Raw genomic sequence first — 23,165 nt, 5'->3', positions numbered from 1 at the left:
GCCTCCTTACACATATGATTTCATTTAATAAATACTGACAACAGTTCTGAACACCATCTCATCTTAGTTAGAGATGAGAACCGTAAAGCTCAGAGGTGAATTAGCTTTGCTGAGGCTACATAGCTAATAAACGGAGTCTGCCATGTCTCAAACCCGGGCTCAGCTGTCTATCTCCAGAGGCCATGACTATTCTGTATACTGTGGCCCTAATTAGGCTTTGTGAAGACATTCTCCTCCCCTTCCTGATTATATGCTTTTCAGCTCTAGCATTAGGAAATTAAACTGTGATTTATAAGTCTAGACTTTAAAATCTTTTATAAACACATAAAGTAGTGCTTATGGTAGAAAATATGCAGTTTATATATTTTTTCACAAATTTATATATATACCTCTTGCTTTATTAACTTGGAATCCAACATATACTGTTCTGCATTCTATTTTTTCCTTTACTTAAAAGATTATTGCTCTTTGGTATTAAGCCTTAGGAAACAGTTTTTTTTGTAATTCAGTTGTACTTAATAAGCAGTTATTGATCAGTAAATTCTTTCCCAGTTTTTACCATTATGTTATATTGTGAGAAAAATCCTTACGTGTAAGTCATGATAATTACCAGGAAATGTATAACTGCTTAGGATTGCTTGCTTGCTCACATCTGGTGCTTTTCTATATCCCCCTATTGAAACTAAAAGTATAATTAGCTCATAAACTGTTTAGCTATGTTATTGATTACATGATCACATAGGCAGATGAACAGAAGAATGGTCTATAAGTATTGGTTCTGATCAATATGTATATCTGGTCCTGGGGCTAGATCTCAAGGCCTGAGTGCTGTCCCTGAATGTTGTTGTTCAAAGATAGTACTCTGCCACTTGAGCCACAGCTTTTTTTTTTTGGCCAGTCCTGGGCCTTGGACTCAGGGCCTGAGCACTGTCCCTGGCTTCTTCCCGCTCAAGGCTAGCACTCTGCCACTTGAGCCACAGTGCCGCTTCTGGCCGTTTTCTGTATATGTGGTGCTGGGGAATCAAACCTAGGGCCTCGTGTATCCGAGGCAGGCACTCTTGCCACTAGGCTATATCCCCAGCCCGAGCCACAGCTTTTTGATGGTTAACTGGAGATGTAAGTCTCAGTGACTTTACTGGTCTGACTTTGAACTGTAGTCACTGATCTCAGCCTCCTGAGTAGCTAGGATTGCAGGTGTGAGCCCCTGGTGCCCAGCTTGATTCTGAGAGTCGACTTTACCTATTTCTAGGGTAACAGACTCAAGGCTCTTGGTTCAAAGGAAAAGGCCTTTTACTCATGGCATAGGAAGTAAAGTGTGCTTCGTGATGTCTGTATTGATCTTCAAGTTCTGGAAGGAGAGTTGGAGCATGACAATAGATGCCTGTACATGCAGTTAGCTAGACTAACACCAAGGTTGGAGAGTCATTGTTTTCAATAACAAGCAGTCATCAAGCTTGCACTTAGTCCTGGAGGAAGACTTTATCTTATTAGTCTAAGCTGCTTCCTGTATGCCTGGCCCTGAGAAATGCCTGCAGAAATGCTCAGGGCCCACAGTTCTTAGCTGAACTTGATTTTTCACACGAGTGTCTCATAGTGGTAAGAAAAACGTCAAGTCTGGAATTTGATTTTGTTCTTCTTATAAATTATTGTTAGCCTGTCATTGTTTCACAGGGTCAGAGAAAATGGCCTTGCACTTTCAGCAAGTAAGAATATGCGTGGATACTCAGAGGCCACAGTGGACTGCTTCTCTCATCAGCTACATAAATATCTTGTCATACCTACCCAAGAAGGACTCTGTCCACAGCTACATTTGTGGACGAAGAAATCAGAAGTTTCCATGGCCTTGCATTTCCAGCTGTAAGAGCTTCACTCTTTTCAAATAGATGTACAAAGAACAAAATCACCACTGAGAGCAAATAGCTTTTTCCTGCTCCAAAAACACCTAATAATTTTAAAGAAAGGAAAAAAAGAAATCAGGGCAATATTACAACAAATGTTCTGAAAGTACAAGAAATATTCCATCCATTTATCTCTTGGTCGCCTTAGTTATTAATATAGGAAAAATAATGGGTACTCACTGCAAGCTGTGCTTTTACCTTAAAATAATCACAGTCAGCTTAACAGGATAAACAGGTAAAGGGAAATGATAATCTAATATGGCAATTAACATGGCTGTGGGGATCAGGAAGAAAGAATACCTATGTCTGCTTTGGTGGAGATAGGAATGCTTCCTAACAGGAAGAAGTTGCAGGACTACAGCTTCAAGAGTTAAGATAACCAGACTGCTTAGAGAAAGGATCATTCAATGTAGGAGTGTGACAAATATTGTTAAAAGAACTTTAAATGCTCTATATAGGCTAAGAGCAAATAGATGCCCAATGAGGTACAGAGGGAGACAAAGCAATAAATCCTAAGTTTGCTACAGCTAAAAATGTTCAATTTTGTTTTCAAGAATAGGGAGGTCACTGAAGGACTTTAAACAACAGGATTTATCAGATAGTTTTAGAAAAAAACATGGAAAAGGGTGGGGCAATTAGAAAACTGTGTGAGATAATCATAAAAATAATAAATGCTAACTTTACCAAGTATATCCCATATGCCACACACTGTTCTAAGCATCTATCTCATTTATGGTGCTTTTTGTTTTTTGTTTGCTTTTTCTTTTTGGTAGTACTCGAGCTTGAGTAGCTAGGATTGCAGCTGTGAGGCACTGGTGCCCAGCTTGATTCTGAGATTTACTTTAGCTACTTCTAGGTTACTCAGTCAGGGACGTCATACTCACTCAGCTTGCTTGCTCATGGCTGATGCTCCATCATTGAGCAACATCTCCAGCCTAGCTTTTGGCTGGTGGGAACTGTGTTCCTCTAGCTCTCAGCCCTCTGGATAGCTAGGATTATAGGCATGAACCATCACCACCCAGATCATTTCACCTATATTAACTCATCCTCCAACCCAATGAGACAGATGCTGTTAATAGCCTTACTTATCAGAGCAAGAAATTAAAGCTAAGTAATCTGTCCAAGATCATAAAGATAAGAAATGACAGAAGCAAGATACAAAGGCCAAGATTCTAGCTCCAAAGCTGATAACTCTCGGGGAAATTATGAAGGATGTCAAGTTACAACCGTTTATATCAAAGTATATTGACTAAGGTTGTCTTCTTGCTTCTTACCATGTATGACTGTGATAGGTAGGGTATGGATACACAGTTCCTTCACTTCACCAACACTTTCCAGGGATGACATCATTTGAGCAATTTGAATGAGAGCTGTAGCTTGGTCCTTGTTTAACTTGTGTGTCTGAATGAATTCATTGGCTAACTGCAATGTTGCTCCTAGGCTGAGTAGTTCAGCTTTTGTGTGGATATTTACAAAGGCTGGTGGAATAAAATTTCTCTTACTGACTTTCCTGCTGCTAACTGTAGTTGATGAAGACCTGGTTTAAAAAAAAAAAAAGGCAACAAATCAAAGAAAAATTAAAGACTTTTGAGATAGGTGAGTGGACTTTTTATAGCTTAAGTCTTTCCTTTCTAATCATCACAGAAAATACTTTGAGGAAGGAAAGATTCAGATCTCAATTAGGAGATGACAGTGCAAGAGAACTAATGTTTTGTTCAATACTTACAATCTGCTAGCTTGAGTCTAAAACATTCTTTTATGTAATCTTCACAACAAAAATAATTATCAAAAATACAAATATACAAATATTAAACTGTTTTCCCTAAGCCACACTATTAATAAATGGCAGAGAACATAGCATCTGTTTTTGGTAAAATTACAATAAATAACTTGCTTTTATATCTATTTCTATAAAGGCCAAATAACAATGAAAACATAGGATTTTTTAACCATTATGGTGAAAGAGTAAATCACAATAAAATGGACAATAACAATCAAAATTAGAAAATAGACATTTTCTATCATTTTAATACATTTAAATGAGAGCAAAATTATAGTTTATACAAATGGTCATTTTTTTAAAGGCCTTAGTGTTTGAAATGAAGATGTAAAAAATAAAATTACATCCAGGCACCAGTGTCTTGTGCCAGTAATGCTAACTACTCAGAGCTGAGATCCAGAGGATGAGGTTCAAAACTGACCCAAGCAGAAAAGTCTCCAACTCCAGTTAACCACCAAAAAGCTAGAAGTAGAACTGTGGCTTAAGAGGTAGAGCTTTGAGCAAAAGAGCTCAGGGATAGCAAACCGGCCCTAAGTTCAAGACTGGTGTGTGTGCATGCGTGCACACACACGCACACACACACGCAAATTATTCCTTTAGCATTTGTAAGGCTGAGGCAAAGGATCTTGAGTTCCAGGCCAGCCTGAAGAACATTAAAATCAAAACAATACTTCCTGGACTGGGAGTGTGGCTTACTGGTAGAGTGCTTGCCTAGCATGCATGAAGCCCTGGGTTTGATTCCCTCAGCACCACATAAACAGAAAAGGCCAGAAGTGGTGCTGTGGCTCAAGTGGCAGAGCGCTAGCTTGGAGCAAAAAGAAGCCAGGGACAGTGCTCAGGCCCTGAGTCCAAGGCCCAGGACTGGCAAAAATAAATAAATAAAATAAAATAAAAATAAAAAAATAAAAATTTCCCTTCATAAAGAAAAAAATTGCAAAATACATAGAAGGCCAAGCTACACCAAATGATAGCTGAATAGAAAATTATGCATACTTCCTCCTTTCTTTTTAAAACTTTATTAATTTAATTGTGTACTTGGAATCAAAACCAAGGTCTCACATATTCTAGGCAAGTGAGCTACCATTTTATGTTTAACTAACAGTAGGCAATAATCTCATGATCTGAAAGATAACTAAGCATTTTAAGTATAAAGTTTATTTAATGTGCTTTATATAGCATTTTCATGTGCTATTTTAAAATATCAATGCCCCAAAGACAAGTGATGACTTACATGTTAAGTAGGTATGGTGTTAGAGGCAGAGTAGCTGGATTAAAGTAGTTCTGAATGTTTTTCAAAGTAGTCAGCTCTGTGCTGGCATTACAGACCAACAATGCATGGACCATGACTAGAGAGAAGAGGCAGAAAACAATTTTGTTGATATAGACGAACTGATTAAATGTCCCCTATAACTCAAGAGTTCAGCTCCTGAATTCATCAAATTACACAAACTGCTAAGTACCTGCAAAGGTGCTCAAATGTTCTCCCATTCAATTGTACAGCATCTGCTTGGTCATTTCATAAGTGACCACCCACACAGTGCCTAGCTTCAACCACATGTGGACTTCCATGCATCAGTATGAAGAACACCTGTTTTGAGCTAATGTACTAAGGCACTGCCTGACGGGCAGTTCTCCTTAATCAGTACACCACTCTGTGGTGCACAGTAAACTCTACGTAAGTTTTAAATGGCTCTTGCATTTCAATTACCTTGTTAAAATATTAGAGTGCTTATATTCAAATTGTAAGGAAACAACTGCAAAAAATATCCACATGAAAAGTGACAGATATTTACTTAAACAGGTTCTTAGGAGACCCAAGTTGGTTGACCCAAGTTGGTTCAGTTAAAAATTAAAATGTCACCCAGGCATAATGCCACATGCTGTAATCCTAGCACTTTGAAAGGCAGAGGGAGGAGGATGGATGGCTAAAATCAAGCCTGGGCTACAGAGTGAGATCTTGTCTCAAAATAATAATAATAATATTCAAAGAATTTTAGTATCAAAAATGCTATATGATCAACTTCAATCATTAAAAATATATAGATAAAATGTATAGAGATGTCTATAGATTCTTAAAAACAGAAAGGGCTTCAGCCTAAAAGAAAAAGGTGGGAAGTCTGTCTTACTAAGAATTTCATAAGCTGGGTGCTGGTGGCTTACTCCTATAATCCTAGCTACACAGGAGGCTGAGTTCTGAGGATTGTGGTTCAAAGCCAACCTGAGCAGTAAAGTCCATGAGACAATTATTTTCAATTAACCACCAGAAAACAGGAAATGGATTTGTAGCTAAAAGTGGTAGAGTGCTAGCCTTGAGCAAAAGAGCTCAAGGACAGTGCCCAGTCACTGAGTTCAAGCCCCATAACTGACAAAAAATAAAAAGTATCTTGCAAGCCAGGCACTGGTAGCTCACGCCTGTAATCCCAGCTATTCAGGAGGCTGAGATCTGAGGATTGTGGTTCAAAGCTAGCCCAAGCAGGAAAGTCCAGGAGACTCTTACCTTCAATAAAAATACTCAGGAAAAGCTGCAAGTGGTGCTGTGGCTCAAAGATTAGCACTTTTCCTCAAGGAAAAGAAGCTCAGGGACCAAGGCCCTAAGTTCAAGCCCCTGGACCAAAAAACAAAAATCCCCAAAACACTTCCCAGATGATAAGGCACTCTTAAGGCAATCATACCTCCAAATCTCCAAGACTTTGTGAGTATGAAAATAAGTTCCTCATCAAATATACTTTGCAATAAACCAAGAAAACCAGAAATTATTTGAAAAAATATTATTGATATGTTTAATGGAGACATTTTTGAAAATCAGATATATACAACATACAAATCAACTTCAGCAAAGTACTAAATAATGGTTCAAGATTTCATTATATTGTTATCTTTATAGGACTTGAACTGCAGAAATGTTTATATATTTCATATTCCATATTTAGAATACCAGAGTTGGGAGTTAGTGGTAGGACTTTTGCCTTTTCCTTGATGCATTAAGAAGACAAGATATCTTCATTTTTGGTTTACAAGATTAAAATAATATTTATACTATTAAAGAAATCTTGATTTAATCAATTTAAATTTTCATACCTATTTTCAGAAATACATTATATTCAACATTAGAAACTTGAAGTAGGCTTTAATCAAACAATCCCACACACAGCAATTGTGCTCACAGTGCCTTTTGTGTCTGTCATTTGTTTTAAATACAAATTAAGATGGACATGGCAATACTTACTGTTTGTGGGCCAGTTAGAAGGGAAATAGCCTTTCAAAGGTAGCAGTTCCACCTCATTGGTAGATGATGGTCCAAAGAAAGCACTACATGCAATGAATGTATCTAGTTCGAAGTCTAGAGTTTTTGAAACCACCCAGAGGTCATCTACAGAGACAGACATTTCACCAACTTTACTGAGGTGTAATTGACATATTTTAAAATGTATATAATTAGAGAATGCCACATGGTATTTGGAAAGGAGATGCTGGGGAATGAAACCAGTGTCTCATGCATAGGAAGCACTCATTCTACCACTGAGTTACAAACTCAGCTACAACATGTCATTTGATAATAAGTATACCATGTGTAATGATTCCTACAGGCACGCTAACATATCCATCACCTGACATTGTTACATTTGTGTATGCATATATTCTGTATGGATGTATGGATGGCAAGAATTCTTCCCTGTGCAAATAATCTATTTCCAAATATCTATACCCTTTCAGATACAGGATACGTTTTTAACTATAGTCAACATGCTATAAATCCCTACAACTTACTCTTAACAAAAAGTTTATACTCTAGCATCTCCTTATTTTCTTTATCCCTTGGCCCTAGGCAAAATTCTACTGCTTGTCTAAGTTCAACTATATTATATCACTTATATACAATATATTGTAAATTGGTCTGCATCTGCCTTATTTCACTTAGCATAAAGTCCTATACATCAATACCTGTTGCAATTGTCAGTATGTGAGTATATATAGCACACACATATATATACATACACACACAAATGTGGCTAGTATTATTTTATGCATATAATGTGGCTAGAATTATTTTAGTATTATACACATACAAATGTGGCTAGTATTATTATATACATAGATATATGTACATATATACAGGCACACATTATTTCTTATTCTTCTACTGAAGGACAGTTGTTACCACATTTTATCTTTGAGTAAAGCTATAATAAATATGGGAATGAAGATATCTCTTGAAGATACTGATTCTTTATCTCCTGGATATATACCTAGTAATGGGATAGTTATATAGTAGACCTATTTAGTTTTTTGAGGATCTTCAAGGCTGCTTTCCATAGCCTTTCCATTTCACATTCTCATCTAGTAATGTAGAATAATTTCAGTTTCTCCATATTCTTTTTTTTTTTTTTTTTTTGCCAGTCCTGGGTTTGGACTCAGGGCCTGAGAACCATCTCTGGCTTTTTTTTTGCTCAAAGCTAGCAATCTGCCACTTGAGCCACAGCGCCACTTCTGGCCATTTTCTATATATGTGGTGCTGAGGAATCGAACCCAGGGCTTCATATATACGAGGCGAGCACTCTTGCTACTAGGCCATATTCCCAGCCCCAGTTTCTCCATATTCTGATAAAAAATTTAATCTTTTGCCTTTTTTGAATTAGCCATTCTAGTAGGTTTGAGATGTTATCTCACTGTAGATTTGATTTACATTTCCCTAGCAACAATGAGTATCTTTTCATATACAGTTGGCTACTGTATGTCTTCTTTGGGAAAATGTTTACTGTAGTCCTTTGTTTAGTTTGCAATCAGATTATTTGTTTGCTCCTTTTTTACTTATTTACTTTTTTTTTTTTACTTATTTACTGTTATTGTAAAGATGATGTACAGAGGTGTTACAGTTACATAAGTCAGAGTACATTTCTTTTTGAGGTGTCACCTCTTCTCAGTTTTTGCCTCCTGTCCCCACTCATTTGTTGTATAGCTCATTTTCAGAAGTATCTAGTGAGGGAGGACCACTGCTGCATTTGTTCACCCTTTGTCCCACCATTTCTGGGCTCTCCTTACCCTTCCCAAAATAGATCAATGAACAAACAAAAGAAAATGAAAATGAAAACAGCAACAAAGAACAAAATACCTCTCATTTCCACTTCCTGGAGTTCATTTTGATAAACTATTTTATAAGGTCAGATGCACATGGACATTGCACCAATGTGACCCTCTCATAAGAATATCCTCCTTTGGTCTCATTTTATGTGAATGCCTACACTATTGTATAATTTATCATGTCACAGTGTATTTTTTTTCTTTTACCACCCAAAGTGTTTACATGTGGATTAATAGGCATAGTCTAGTTACTACAAATGAGGGAAACCATGCAACCTATGTTTCTTTGGGTCTGGTTTACTTCACTTAACATTATTTTTTCCATGTCTTTCCATTTCCTTATGAATGGTACAGTATCATTATACTGTTGGTGGGAATGTAAACTTGTTCAACCACTATGGAGAGCAGTATGGAAGTTCTGCGAAAGACTAAACATAGACCCAGCAATTCTACTCCTGGTCATTTATCCAATAGACCACAAGTTACCAGCACAACTATATTTACTGCAGCGTTATTTACCATAGCCAAGATACCAATCAACCCAATGCCCTTCAGTGGATGGATGAATCAAGAAAATATTGTATCTATACACAAGGTTATTTGTTTTCTTACTGATTTCCTGATGTATTTTGCATATGGTTTGAGAAGACCAGTGGATTAGAATTGAAGACCCAGAAATAAAACCGCACTCTTACAGCCAACTGATATTCGACAAAGGAGCTAAAGACATACAATGGAATAAACACAGCCTCTTCAACTACTGGTGCTGGGAGAACTGGGCAGCCATATGCAGAAAACTCAAAGTAGACCCAAGCCTATCACCATGCACCAAGATCAACTCAAAATGGATCAAGGACCTCAACATCAGACCTGAATCCTTGAAACTACTGAAGGACAGAGTAGGAAAGACACTAGAACTTATAGGCACAGGAAGGAACTTCCTGAATAGAGTCCCAGGGGCACAACAAATAGGGGAAAGACTCGACAAATGGGACTACTACAAATTAAAAAGTTTCTGCACAGCTAAGGTCATAGCCACCAAAATAGAAAGACAGCCAACAACATGGGAAAGGATATTTACCAGCACAGCAACAGACAAAGGCCTGATATAGGTCATCTACAGAGAACTCAAAAAACTAAGCCCCTCCAAGCCCAATAAACCTATTAGGAAATGGGCAAAAGAGCTAAAGAGAGACTTCACAAGAGAAGATATAAAAATGGCAAAGAAACACATGAGGAAATGCTCAACATCCCTGCTAGTAAAGGAAATGCAAATAAAAACAACCCTGAGATACCACCTCACCCCAGTTAGAATGGCCTATACTCTGAACTCAGGCAACAACAAATGCTGGAGGGGCTGTGGGGAAAGAGGAACCCTTCTCCATTGTTGGTGGGAGTGCAAATTAGTACAACCACTTTGGAGAACAGTATGGAGGTTTCTCAAAAAAGCTCAATATAGACCTACCCTATGACCCAGCCATACCACTCCTAGGCATCTATCCTAAACAGCAAAACCCAAGATATCAAAAAGACATTTGTACTTCCATGTTTATCGCGGCACAATTCACAATAGCCAAAATATGGAAACAACCCAGATGCCCCTCCACAGACGAATGGATCCAAAAACTATGGCACTTATACACAATGGAATACTACATAGCGATTAGGAATGGTGAAATATTGTTATTCGCAGGGAAATGGTCAGAACTCGAACAAATAATGTTGAGTGAGACAAGCCTAGAACACAGAAAACAAAGGGGCATGATCTCCCTGATATATGACTGTTAACAAAGGGAGACGGAGAGACAGTAGAGACCAAGTCTGTGAATACTGTATATGTTCTTGATACATTGTATATTGCATATATGTCTACCTGACCTAGACAAGGGATAGAAAAACAGGTCGTAAGATATCACAAGAAATGTACACACTGCCCTACTATGTAACTGTACCCTCTTTGAACAACACCTTGTAAAAAAATTTATGTTCAATTAATAAAAAAAAAAAAGAAAATACTTTTTCCCATTCTGTAGATTCTCTTCATTCTGTTGATTGTTTCCTTTGGTGCATAGAAGCTTTGGTTTGATGTAAACACATTTGTCTATTTTTGCTTTTGATGTCTTATTAAAAAACTCTTTACTCATAAAACTGTTAGTCTATTCAAACTGCCATAATAAACTATATTAGACTGATTTGCTCTCTGCTTCACAGATGGGGCCTCTCACTGCATGCTCCCACGGTAGAAGGGGCAGAAGGCTACATCCTCAATGGCAGATGGGACCAAAGAGGATAGGATGCTGCCTTCAGTCTCCTTTTTATAAGGCCATGAAGCCTATTTGAAACATAGAGCCCAGGCAGATAAATTTGAGACTTTATCTCCAATTAACCAGGCAAAAGACAGAAGAGAGTCACAGGTCAAGTGGCAAGAGCTCCAGCCATGATTGGAAAGAAAAAGAGAGAGGCGATGAGTTCATGCCCCAGTCTTGGTGTTTCTGAAGTGGTAAGTGATAGATAAGCAAACAAGTCAAGTGAGTGTGAGGCTCTGAGCTCAAATCCCAGTACTGGGGGAAAAAGAAATTTAACTAAAGATGTTAAATGTACTCCTTGAATTGTGAATGAGGACACATGCCTTTTAATTCTAGTACTCAGAAGGCCGAGGCAGGAATATAAATGGGAGTTCATGAAACAGTCTAGGTTATACTGCAAGATCTTGTCTCAAAAATTTTTGAAGTGTTTCTTAGGAAATCATTTATATAAGTTTATGTACATGGGAAAGCAAAATCTTGAAGAACCTAGAGGTCAAAATAATGACCTTAGATTAGCAGGGACAATCAGATGAGTTAGTGTGGTTACTTTGTGTTAAAGATTTTGTTTTGGGTAATCGGTTTACAAAGACATGTTAATTTAAAAATTAATTATCTAAACAAAAGCAAGCTATGTAAGCACAGGAGCAGATCATAAAACCAAAGATAATTCGTATAATTTAGTACACATAAATTAGAGATTTTTCAAAATCTAGTTTCCGAAGATTTCATTTCCAAATATACAATATTTGGCATGTTGTATAGGCAGACAGTGAGAGAAATACCCACAATCTTCCTATACTTTTCAACATTCATGCACTATTAGGTCAGGATGGAGCTGAATCAATATATTTATGTAACAAATAAGCTTTAAGTCAAGAACTCACTGTGACTAATCAAATGATTTTGAATATTCTTATAACAAAGCTCTGTGTGTGTGTGTGTGTGTGTGTGTGTATGTGTGTGCATGCATGTGCATAATACTGGGTACTGAACTCAAAAGCCTTGAGCTTCCACATTTTCCCATTAAGACTGGCATTCTAACACTTAAACCACACTCCACTCCTAGCTTTTCTTTGTTGGCTAACTGGAGGTAAGAATCTCTGATTTGCCTGCCTCGACTGACTTTGAACTGTGATCCTCAGAACTCAGCCTCCTGAGTAGTGAGGATTTCAGGGATGAGCCACTCGTGTCTGGCCACTTTTCTTTAATATAAAGAACTCTCAGAGCCGTGTGTAACTAAATCAAGTTCAGTCAGCTGTACGTAACTAAATCACCTAAATGATTAGATTTACTTACCTTTGCTATAAACTGAAGAACTTTCCTTCCTACTCAGCTTTAGATAAAGTTTGCTTTTGGTTTCACTATGAAATTCAGGATTTATTGTAGCAAACTTCTTTAGTTTGCCATACTGTTTTCTCTGAAAATCAAATCCCTTTCTGAAAATGAAAAATAAAAATACATTTCAATATCAAGGCACAATTATTCATTCATTCATTTATGCATTCGGGTCCTGGGACTTGAACTCAGAGCCTGGTTTCTGTCCCTGAGCCTGTGCACTCTACCACTTGAGCCACAGCACCATGTCCATCTTTTTCTGTTTATGTGGTACTGAGGAATTGAACCCAGGGCTTCATGCATGTTAGGCAAGCACTCTACCATTAAGCCACATCCCCAACCCCAAGTATGATTTTTAAACCTTTAAAACAGTATATCAATACAAGACCCAGAGTTGTATCTACACACACACACACACACACACACACACACACACTTTCACATATGTACATAAAACATAAATACATTCCAGAGAGAAAATAACTCTCACCAAATTGTCATCAGTTTTAAAAGATGGACAGGAAAAACATAAGACAAAGCATCTCAGTTTCTAAAACTATAAAATAAGAATAACTTATCCCCATTATTTTCATATGTTCTACATTACTCTGACATAAATGAAATAATACATACAAAATGCCTAGAAGATGGAGAGTGATGTGGTTCAGGTGCATCCACCTAGCAAGTACAAGGCCCTGAATTCAAACCCTACTACAGAAGGAGGAGAGGGGAGGGGGACAGGGAGGGGGAAGAGGAGGAAGGGAGGGGAGGGGAGGGGGAGGAGGAGGAGGAAGCAGCAGCAAAAAGAAACAAAAAGAAAAAAGGGCTTAGAAAGGAGACTAGTATTTATAAGCTCCCAGTAAATTGCTATGTAAATGTTCATTATACTTGTTTAGTGATCTCACTTTTACAAAGACATGTTTCTAAAAGTAGCATCTCACAGGCTACATAGTTTCAGCTTGGGAATGATCAGCTCCCTAGTATCCTGCATTGCTACAAAATCAGTTCCTATGGTTTGTTCAATAGGGTTCTTTGGATTATGGAGGATAGCCATAAATGTAAAAAACAAAATATACCTGGTAGAAAATAGTCTCCTGCCACTTATCCTGATATTGCTGATGTCATGTCATAGAGGACCAAAATAACTTTAAAGATGAACTCCTATTTTATAGTTGTAGAAATGGAAGCACTGTCTCTTAGATACTTTCTCTCTGTTAGATATGCAACATAGTTAAAAACAGATTTCAACTTCTTTTAAAACTCATGTGGCTGGGCAGGTAACTTACTGGTAACGGGCTTGTTTAGCATGTTCAAGGCCCTTGTAGCACAAAAAATTAATAAAACAACTGATAATTCTATGAGGGCTGTACTTCCTTGATATGACTTAAGGGAAATTATTTGATATTATAAAACATACCTCACAAAAAGCTGGCAATCCTCATAGACTGGAATCTTTTGACTTCTTAAATACATGCCAATACTTTTAATATCATTTAAAACCATGCTGGGCTGAGACTCTTCCTGGGTCACCCATCCTGGAGTCACCTCCTCCAGCCACTTGAAAAATTTACACTGATCAGCTTTGGGTCTATCACATGCATAAAAGAAACGACCCTAAAGGGAAAGAAAGTATTCAAATTTAGGGCTGAGCGTAGAGTGTCACCCAGTGGTAGAGTACTTGCCTAGCATCCTGTGTGAGGCTCTGGGCTCTATCCCCAACAATGAAAAAAGAAAAGAAAAAAGATGAAAATGTAATGAAAAAAATATTTCTTTTTGGTTTTTGTATTATGCTTGTTAAGACTTTACTTATATAAGTCTGCTTGACATTAATGCATGTCAAGGAATTAATTACTATGCAATCTATCAACTTAATAAATTAAAATTTTAATATTGCCTGTTTTCATTTATTTTCTTTATCCCAAAAACTCTATTAGTCTAAGAATAAATATTTATTTGAAAGTCAGCAATAAATTGATACTTATTATTCTCTGATTAGATGTTTATAGGTTAACTTGAAACCTATCCAGAAACAACACTATGCAACATCTGTACATTTCTTTCCATGTCTTCTTCATACAAGTATACACATGCACACAGATAACATGTTTTGTTTTGCTAAAAAAAAATTCACATGATATATTTTCTGCCCTGAAACATAATCTTTATATTCAACAAGATAGTATGAATATGAAATCATATCATTAAATAATTTTAAAAATAAAGCCAAGACTCAAGTGTCTATAAACGTTATTTTATGATTATGCTGTTTTTTATTCTCTCTTTTAACTAAACTTAAAGTCAAAGGGAGATATCCAGATAGTGAAAGAAAGTTGTCTTATGGTTAGGTATGGTAGTGCATTCCCATAATCCTAGCACTCTGAAGGCTAAGATAAGGGTATAGATAGCAAGTTTGAGGCCAGCCTGGGCTATCAAACAAATTCCATGTTCCAAGTGTGCCTGAACTACACAGCAAGAGATTTGTGAAGGAAGCAAGGAAGAAGGAAGGAAGGAATAAAAAATAAAAGCACAGTTTTACAAACAAGTACACATGATCAACCAATATACATATAACTAATATGACTTTCTCTATGGTATGTTATTAGCAATATAAGTTAAGTGAGCTTCCATTCCTGTTCCTTTCACCATGTCTGTTCCTTGTCTTGAAGCTCCTACAGTGGATCATTTTCAACTTTCATTTCTTTCAGGGTCATCTCTATATTCTCCCACCCTCAGGTGCTCTACTGTCACATGGGCATACTGCTCCTACGTTATCAATTACACTAGCTTATCATATTTTCTGTCTCTCCCATCTCTGTCCACTACTATGCAGTATGTTCCTAAGCAACATGAAAGGTAAGTTATAGGAACTCAGAAATTTCAGTTTTTAATTTTGTGCCCTAGTACACAGATCAGTCTTCATAAAAATTTATTGAGCCGGGTACCAGTGGCTGACACCTATAATCCTAGCTACTTGTGAGGCTGAGATCTGAGGATTGTGGTTTGAAGCCAGCCTGGAGAAGAAAATCTGAGAGACTCTTAACTCCAATAAACTACTCAGAAAAAAATCTGCAAGTGGCACTGTGGCTCAAGTGGTAGAATGCTAACCTTGAGCAGTTCCAGGCCCAGAGTTCAAGCCTCAGGACCAGACAAAAAAAAATATTGAGAGCTTACTATATGTTAGTTATTAATATCTGAAATAGAAGACTCCTAATCAAAAGAAAGACAAAAATGGGGTGTTGGGGAGCAGAAACAATACCTTATTTGGACCTTCTTTTTTAACCATGACAAGTTTTGCTGGTTGGTTATGATGGCAGGATGGTAAATTTGTCTCTACATTTTCCAGATTCTCTGCTTTTGATGATGTGTAAAATGATATGTCAACTTTTGAAAGTACTTTGTGTAGCCTTTGGGACAACCCCAGCAGCAATATATTTAGATGTTCTACAAAATAAAAAGTAGACATGGTTGAAAATCAAATGTAAAATTATTCTGTTTGTAGCACATATACATTTTATTAGCCAAATTTGAAAAATAGCGTTTTAACCTGGGGCGTGAGGTCCTGAGTCTGGGCTGCGGCCCTGGCTGGCCAGCCTGCTTTTTACAGTCACATTTCCAGCTCCTGAGTCTGGGCTGCGACCCTGGCCAGTCAGTTTGCTTTTTACTTCCTCAATAAACCCATCTTTTTACTTGTAAAAAAAATAGCCTTTTAAACATAGCTGTAATGCTATATTAACATTCACTTTATATTATACTTTGTTTCTTTTTAATTATCACCCTTATTTTATCAAAAAGAAAAATTACAGCTATGAAATAATATGTCTCAGCCAAAAACACTACCAAATGACAGATCTGGGTATTAAACATAGTACAGTACTCTCTTTTAATATCACTTAGAGTTCTTTTTAGTTATTAATATATATTAAATCTGCATATGCATAAGTTTTACTGTAACATTTCCATTCATGTATATGTAACATGAATGAAAAAGTGATTTTCATACTCATTTTTAAATTTTGAGACAGTTGCTCACCATGTAGCCCACAACAACTACAAGCTCTTGATCTTTCTGCCTCAGCCTCCCAAGTGCTGGTATTACATGCCCAGCAACACCCTTCTTTTAAAATGGCAAGTTATAGAAACAGTCTGGGGTACTTAAGACCTTGACTCAAAGCATAATAATAATACATAAAAGGCAAGTTTACCCTTGTATCTTCAGACATTCAAGCTTAATTATGCAGCATATCTAAAATTTTTCACTTAACTCTAACAAAGTCATTTGTCTCTAATTAAAAAAAAACTTTTTAAAACTATAATTTAAAGATAGTAAGGAGAATGATTTAAAGGGTGACATTGATCTAGATATATTATACTCATAAAGCGACATGTTGACTTGAAACTCCTTTGAACAACTACTTAAAGACAATTTTTAAAAGGATAAAAACTAACACTTGGGGCTGGGAATATGGCCTAGTGGCAAGAGTGCTTGCCTCCTACACATGAAGCTCTGAGGCTCTCGGTTTGATTCCCCAGAACTACATATATGGAAAACGGCCAGCAGGGGCGCTGTGGCTCAGGTGGCAGAGTGCTGGCCTTCAGCGGGAAGAAGCCAGGGAAGGTGCTCAGGCCCTGAGTCCAAGGCCCAGGACTGGCCAAAAAAAACAAAACAAAAAACTAACACTTGTAATCTTAGCTACTCAGGAGGATAACATTGAAGTTAGAAGCCAGCTTGGGTAGGTAAGCCCATGAAATTCTTATCTCCAATTAGCCACCAGAAAACCAGAAGTGGTGCTGTGGCTCAAGTGGTAGAGCATTAGCTTTGAGCTGACGAGCTTGGGGACAATAACTAGGCCCAGAGTTCAAGCCCCACGACCAGCAAAAAAATAAAATAAAATAAAATAAAATCATAATATAAAATATATTTTCTCAGAGTTCTAGTACATCAAAGCAGTAATCACAATTTTTAAAAATGTGTCAGTTCTTACCTATGATGGAAGATGTAAAGATCTGCTTGTAATGTATGGGAGACTGGAAAACAGCTGGTATGTGAATCTGCCTTTGAGGAAGGAAAGCAGATGTGATTTTCTGCCCACTTGGGAAGCATAGCTCTGAGCCATTTATCTCCTGAAACGGAATGATTCAAGTTATCCTATGAGTTTAAAAAGAAAATGCTCTTTACCAATGAGCCCTTTTCTTACATTTATTTAGGTAAACATACAATATTGCTTTTAATTCCTAAAAATTGATGAAAACTGTTTCATAATTTTAAATGAGAAACAAGATAACGCCAGAATAGCTACACCTGGTACTTGGAACTCAAAATAATATTTAGCTTTCCTTGTCTTCCCCTTAATAAGTTTATTAGTAACTTTTACAAAGAAAAAAATTAACTAATGAGATCATTATGCCTGTATTTCTAGTTATGACTTGAAGAATGACTCACAATCAAGGTGTAATAGATTACCTTTACTATAGTAATAATCAAATTGACAACACTAAATAGCTGAGAATAAAAACGATCATGGTACTGGTGCAAATGGGACTAAAAGGTAGAATATTTATTTTGTGCCAAATACTGCAGTACAGACATTAAAATATATAAGTTCACTTAATGTTCACTGCTATTAAGAAAGCCTTTAAGTCAATAGAGATAACTCTGGCTAGAGTTCTAGGCTCGAGAAAAAACCATATTCATCAAAGGTAATGTTGCTCCTACATAATTTTTTTAATTCTTTGGTTGAAACTGAGACAACTGCACAATTGAAACAATGCACCCAAATGACTGATTCTATTTCCTTACCTGTAAGTCGTTCACATTGGAGTTGAAGCAGGCAGACCTTCCTAACACATTTTGAATTTCCTCCTCTTTGGAAGTCTGTTTTAAATTTGAAGAAAGTGCTTTCTTCCTAGAAACCAAATTTTGACTGCTAAGATCCTGGTGTTGATAGAGCATGCCTTTTATCATTTGTAAATGCACAGAATCTACAGAGCTTTCATTCATGGAATCACTTCGTCTTTGTCTTTCACTCAGATCACTAAAATGCATCCCAGAAACTGTCTCAGCAAAGAATTCATCTGTTACTTTTCTCTTGACTCTGTTTAGGGCAGTCAAATGGCATTGGGGTGTGTTTTGATATTTCAGCCACTTGCTTTGAGTAGATTTAGTATCAAGCATTGGAACATCTCCTGGAGTCATTTCCCTAGATTCTTCAGCAGAAGAAGTTTCACTTTGGTCCTCGGGCTGAAAGCTAAAAGGAAGAACTTCTGACTTGTTATACAAGTTGAGCATAGGAGAACTAGAAGACTCTCGTGCTTCACGGCCAATGAAGAAAGAACAAGAATCTTCTAAGTCATCTGGCCTGTAAGCCGGTGGCAGAGTAGCAAAAGGCATCTGGCCTCTAGTTAATAAGGGAGGCCTTTGAAGGTTCTCAGTCTGCAGAGAACTGAAGTTCTTCATTCCTAAAAGAAAACAGAATATTGATTAAATAAAAATGTACTACCAGCCAACAAAAGCTTTCAGAAAACAGTGGCTATCTACACAAAAGCCGAAAGTACCTCATTGCCCTATTTATAGGTTATGAACCGTTTTGAAGCTCATCAACTTGAAGTTCTTCTCTTTTTCCCCCCCTTCTACCTAGAGACTTTTCCCCCAATTGCTGTATTACAGTAATGAAGTACTTAAGCTTTCAAAACCACTCTAAAGCCAAGAAAAGATGCATCATTCTCATTTTATAGATGAGATCATGGGGCCCAGAAAGAACATGTTTAACACATGGCATTATTGGGGTAAGAATCTGAAAGTAGTTTGGTTTTTATGTTTCTTTCTTTTGCTAGTGGCAGGGCCTTGTAATCTCTCTTAGCTTTCCTATTCATGGCTGATGCTCCACTTCTGAGCCACGTCTCATACACTTTCCTCCAGAGGACACTTGTGACCCTCTAGGTCTGAGCCTCCTGAGTAGCTAGGATTACAACCATGAGCCACTGGTGCTAGGATAATTCTAAGGTTTTGATATTTATTTTGCATCTCTTTTCCAAAAACTAAAGTTCATGGTGGCCAGAAATATGGCCTAGTGGCAAGAGTGCTTGCCTCATATACAGGAAGCCCTGGGTTCGATTCCTCAGCACCACATATATAGAAAATGGCCAGAAGTGGCACTGTGGCTCAAGTGGCAGAATGCTAGCCTTGAGCAAAAAGAAGCCAGGGACAGTGCTCAGGTCCTGAGTTCAAGCCCCAGGACTGGCAAAAAACAACAACAAAAAAACTAAAGTTCATGGTTTATTTAATATCAGGTGATTGTAATTTCCTATGAACTTCCCAAAATTACTGTTACTCTCAAGACAAAAAAATGTTAGCTTTAATTTGATCTACTGGAAGTCATGGCAGACTTGTCTGGATGAGTCTTTATAATAATTCATTCTATCAGCAACTTTAGAAAAAGAGATACTTTAACAGCATTGAATGCAAAACAATGAATAAACCTCACGGGAACTATACAAATGTAAAAGTTTTTACTTGACAATGTGTACTTTGCTGACAAAGTGACTGCTTTGTTGGGAGTAAATTCTAGAGATCATTTAGGAAGAACCAGAGTAGTAGATAAGCCAATGAATTTTTTTTATAAAGCACTCAACAAACTATTCAAGTAAACATGGACAGAAAGGATGAAATTCCTTTAAAGAAGTAAAAGATTGGGCTGGGAATATGGCCTAGTGGTAAAGTGCTAGTCTCATATACATGAAGCCCTGGGTTCGATTCCTCAGCACCACATATATAGAAAAAGCTGGAAGTGGCGCTGTGGCTCAAGTGGCAGAGTGCTAGCCTTGAGCAAAAAGAAGCCAGGGACAGTGCTGAGGCCTGAGTTCAAGCCTCAGGACTGGCAAAAAACAAAACCAACCAAACAAACAAACAAAAAGAAGTAAAAGATTCACAGTTGGGCATGGTGTCACACAGTTGAGACCCCATGCCCTCCAGAGTGACAAAGATCTCCAGTTCCAGGACAGTCTGAGCTACATCAACTCTGTTTCAATAGATCAACCAACAAAACAAACAAAATAAGTTTAAAAATTCATGGAATAAATGAAAAAAACTCACTTGTAACACCACTGGATCTTCACTTAATTTAGAATGCCTCCCCTCTCCTCCCATCCTGACTTGCCTTGTGTTTTGCTTTCTAAGAACCAAATGGATTAACCATCTCAAACCCAACTACCTATACATATTAGAATTTTTCACAACCAAAAAATTACCTACAACTTCACGCTTCATAGGCTCATGCCTAAAACTACTCAGGAGGATGAGATCAGAAAAATCACAGTCCTAGCTAGCACAAACAGAAAATTTGGGAGACGTCATCTCAACAGAAAAAGGTAGGCATGTTGTGTAAATAAGAGGATTGAAATCCAGGCTGACATAACAAACCAGGATACCATAAAGATACTTGTATATCCATGTTCATTGCTTACTATTCACAATAGCCAAGATGTTGAAGCTGCTCAAATGAGTGGGTTCCAAAAAATGTGGTGACTATACACAATGGAATTTTACACAGCCATCAGAAAGAATAATGCTATGTCATTTGCAGGGAAATGGATGGACCTAGAACAAACAGCCAAGCTCGGAGACACAAATGGCTCATGTTTTCTCTCATATGCAGAAGCTAAATCTACAATATACTGGGACATGATCAATTATACAGGACTCTAGACATACACAGTGAGACAAAGAGAGGGTATTCTTAGGAAAGAAATACAAAGGCACAATGTCTAGATGCCTCTGATCATATAAAATAATATATATCAAAATGAACTCCAAGAAATGGAAACAAGACGGTTTTGTTGTTGTTGCTATTTGTTTTCTTTCTGCCTGGTTTGTCTCTCTTTGGGAAGGTGGGGAGGGCACAGAACATGAGGGAAAAGGGGAAAATAAGTGAAGCAGTACTGTGGAAAGTGAACAGCTTGTGGGTGAAGATGGGAGGAAGGGACTTGGAGGCAGCAAGGGAAAGGGTGACATTATATGATAGGAAATGTATTCATTACCTGACTTATGTGACTGTAATCCCTTTGTGTATCAGCTTTATAAAGTAAATTGAAAGATAAAAATAAATAAAATTTGGGCTGGGAATGTGGCTTATTGGTAGAGTGCTTGCTTTGCATGCATGAAGCCCTGGGTTCAATTCCTCAGTACCACATAAACAGAAAATGCCAGAAGTGGCACATTGGCTCAAGTGATAGAGGGTTAGCTTTGAGGAAAAGAAGCTCAAGGACAGTGCCAAGGCCTGGATTCAAGCCCCTGGACTGGCAAAATTTTTTTTCTTAAATTAAAAATTATAAAACATGCAAAACCATTTGGTGTAAACCAACTGAAAAACTCATGGGGGATGAGGGAAAAGGGGAGGGGAGAGGGGGGAATGAGGGAGGAGGTAACAAACAGTATAAGAAATGTACCCAAGACGTAACATATGAAACTGTGACCTCTCTGTACATCACTTTGACAATAAATAAGAAAAAAAAATTAAAAAACATTTACTTTCAGTTTGATGTTAAAAAAAAAAAAAAAGAAATCCAGATTGAGCCAGGTGGGAGGTTGGGGAGGTGGACACAAAAACACAAGATTGTATTTAAAAATGACCAGACCAAAAAGGACTGAAATATGGCTCACAACTTGAGTTCAACTACCAGTATCACCACACACACACACACACACACACACACACACACACACACACACACACACACACGCAGACACACACAAAAGAAAAAGAAAGAAAAGGAAAAAGAGAGATCCTACAGAATACTATAGCTATCAAGAAACAGTGATGTTCATAAGAACTAATCAAAATATATGAAACCCTGAACTCTAGGGTACAATGGTTATGGCAGCAAGTGAAGATGCTGCCAGAATCCCAGAGCAGAAGGAAACCAAGAGATTGTGCTAAGGATAACAGTGGTGCTCATGACATTCACAGGAAGCCCTTCCTTGGGCGAAGAAGGTATCAGGTCTGCAGTTTCAGCTATGAAGTATGATAAAGGTGGAAGACCCTGCAGAGGAAGAACTAGAAAGGTGGTATTGTACTTAGATCATCTATCCTCTCAAGAGAAAAAAATCAAAGAAGAAAAAGTAGGGGAAGGCTTCAGGGGAGAGAGCACTACATCCAGTTCCTAGATATTTTAGATTAGTAACTATCTCCCGAATAAATCACTGCAGTTTACATGAATGAATACATATTAAGAGTGACACAGTAGTTGAGAAAGTAAAGATCACCAGGTAAAGTTCTTGCTTTCAGAGATTCCTCGGAGAACTCAGTCACTACGTCTTCATCTCTTGAGTTCAAAGGAAATGTAGAAACTGGATTCAATGTAGAGATCTTTTGTTCTGGTGATATTACCTATCCAGAAATAAGAAAACACAAAGTCTTCTTACTGAATAAGACAATGAAAGTCTTACTTGTTTGATTTCAGGTAATTTATATTATACAAATTATTTCAAGCATATTACATAGAACTATGGTGAGGTAAAGAACTATAAAATTTGTTCCAAAAGGCTGGGAATATGGCCTAGTGGCAAGAGTGCTTGCCTCGTGTACATGAAGCCCTAGGTTTGATTCCTCAGCACCACATATATAGAAAAGGCCAGAAGTGACGCTGTGGCTCAAGTTGGCAGAGAGCTAGCCTTGAGCAAAAGGAAGCCAGGGACAGTGCTCAGACCTTGAGCTGATGCCTCAGAACTGGTCAAAAAAAAGCATTAAAAAAAAAATGTATTCAGTGGAGGGC

General features: G+C 37.5%; 1 protein-coding gene across 1 annotated transcript in view; it reads right to left on the bottom strand.

Annotated features, from left to right (window-relative positions):
- Zgrf1 (zinc finger GRF-type containing 1) overlaps positions 1-23,165 on the bottom strand; it is a 58,512-nt gene that overhangs the window by 10,904 nt on the left and 24,443 nt on the right. The window contains exons 10-19 of the mRNA XM_048333604.1: positions 22,657-22,780; positions 18,196-18,854; positions 17,381-17,519; positions 15,655-15,839; positions 13,816-14,012; positions 12,360-12,499; positions 6,905-7,048; positions 4,910-5,024; positions 3,173-3,435; positions 1,783-1,942 (exon numbers count right to left, since the gene is read on the bottom strand). Coding sequence (XP_048189561.1) covers positions 1,783-1,942; positions 3,173-3,435; positions 4,910-5,024; positions 6,905-7,048; positions 12,360-12,499; positions 13,816-14,012; positions 15,655-15,839; positions 17,381-17,519; positions 18,196-18,854; positions 22,657-22,780 — 2,126 coding nt within the window. The remainder of the gene's footprint in view (positions 1-1,782; positions 1,943-3,172; positions 3,436-4,909; positions 5,025-6,904; positions 7,049-12,359; positions 12,500-13,815; positions 14,013-15,654; positions 15,840-17,380; positions 17,520-18,195; positions 18,855-22,656; positions 22,781-23,165) is intronic.

This window comes from Perognathus longimembris, chromosome 24 (genome assembly GCF_023159225.1).
Source record: "Perognathus longimembris pacificus isolate PPM17 chromosome 24, ASM2315922v1, whole genome shotgun sequence".
Classification (NCBI taxonomy): domain Eukaryota; kingdom Metazoa; phylum Chordata; class Mammalia; order Rodentia; family Heteromyidae; genus Perognathus; species Perognathus longimembris.
Note: the sequence above shows the minus strand (reverse complement) of the source record. Positions and strands in the feature narration are given on the sequence as shown.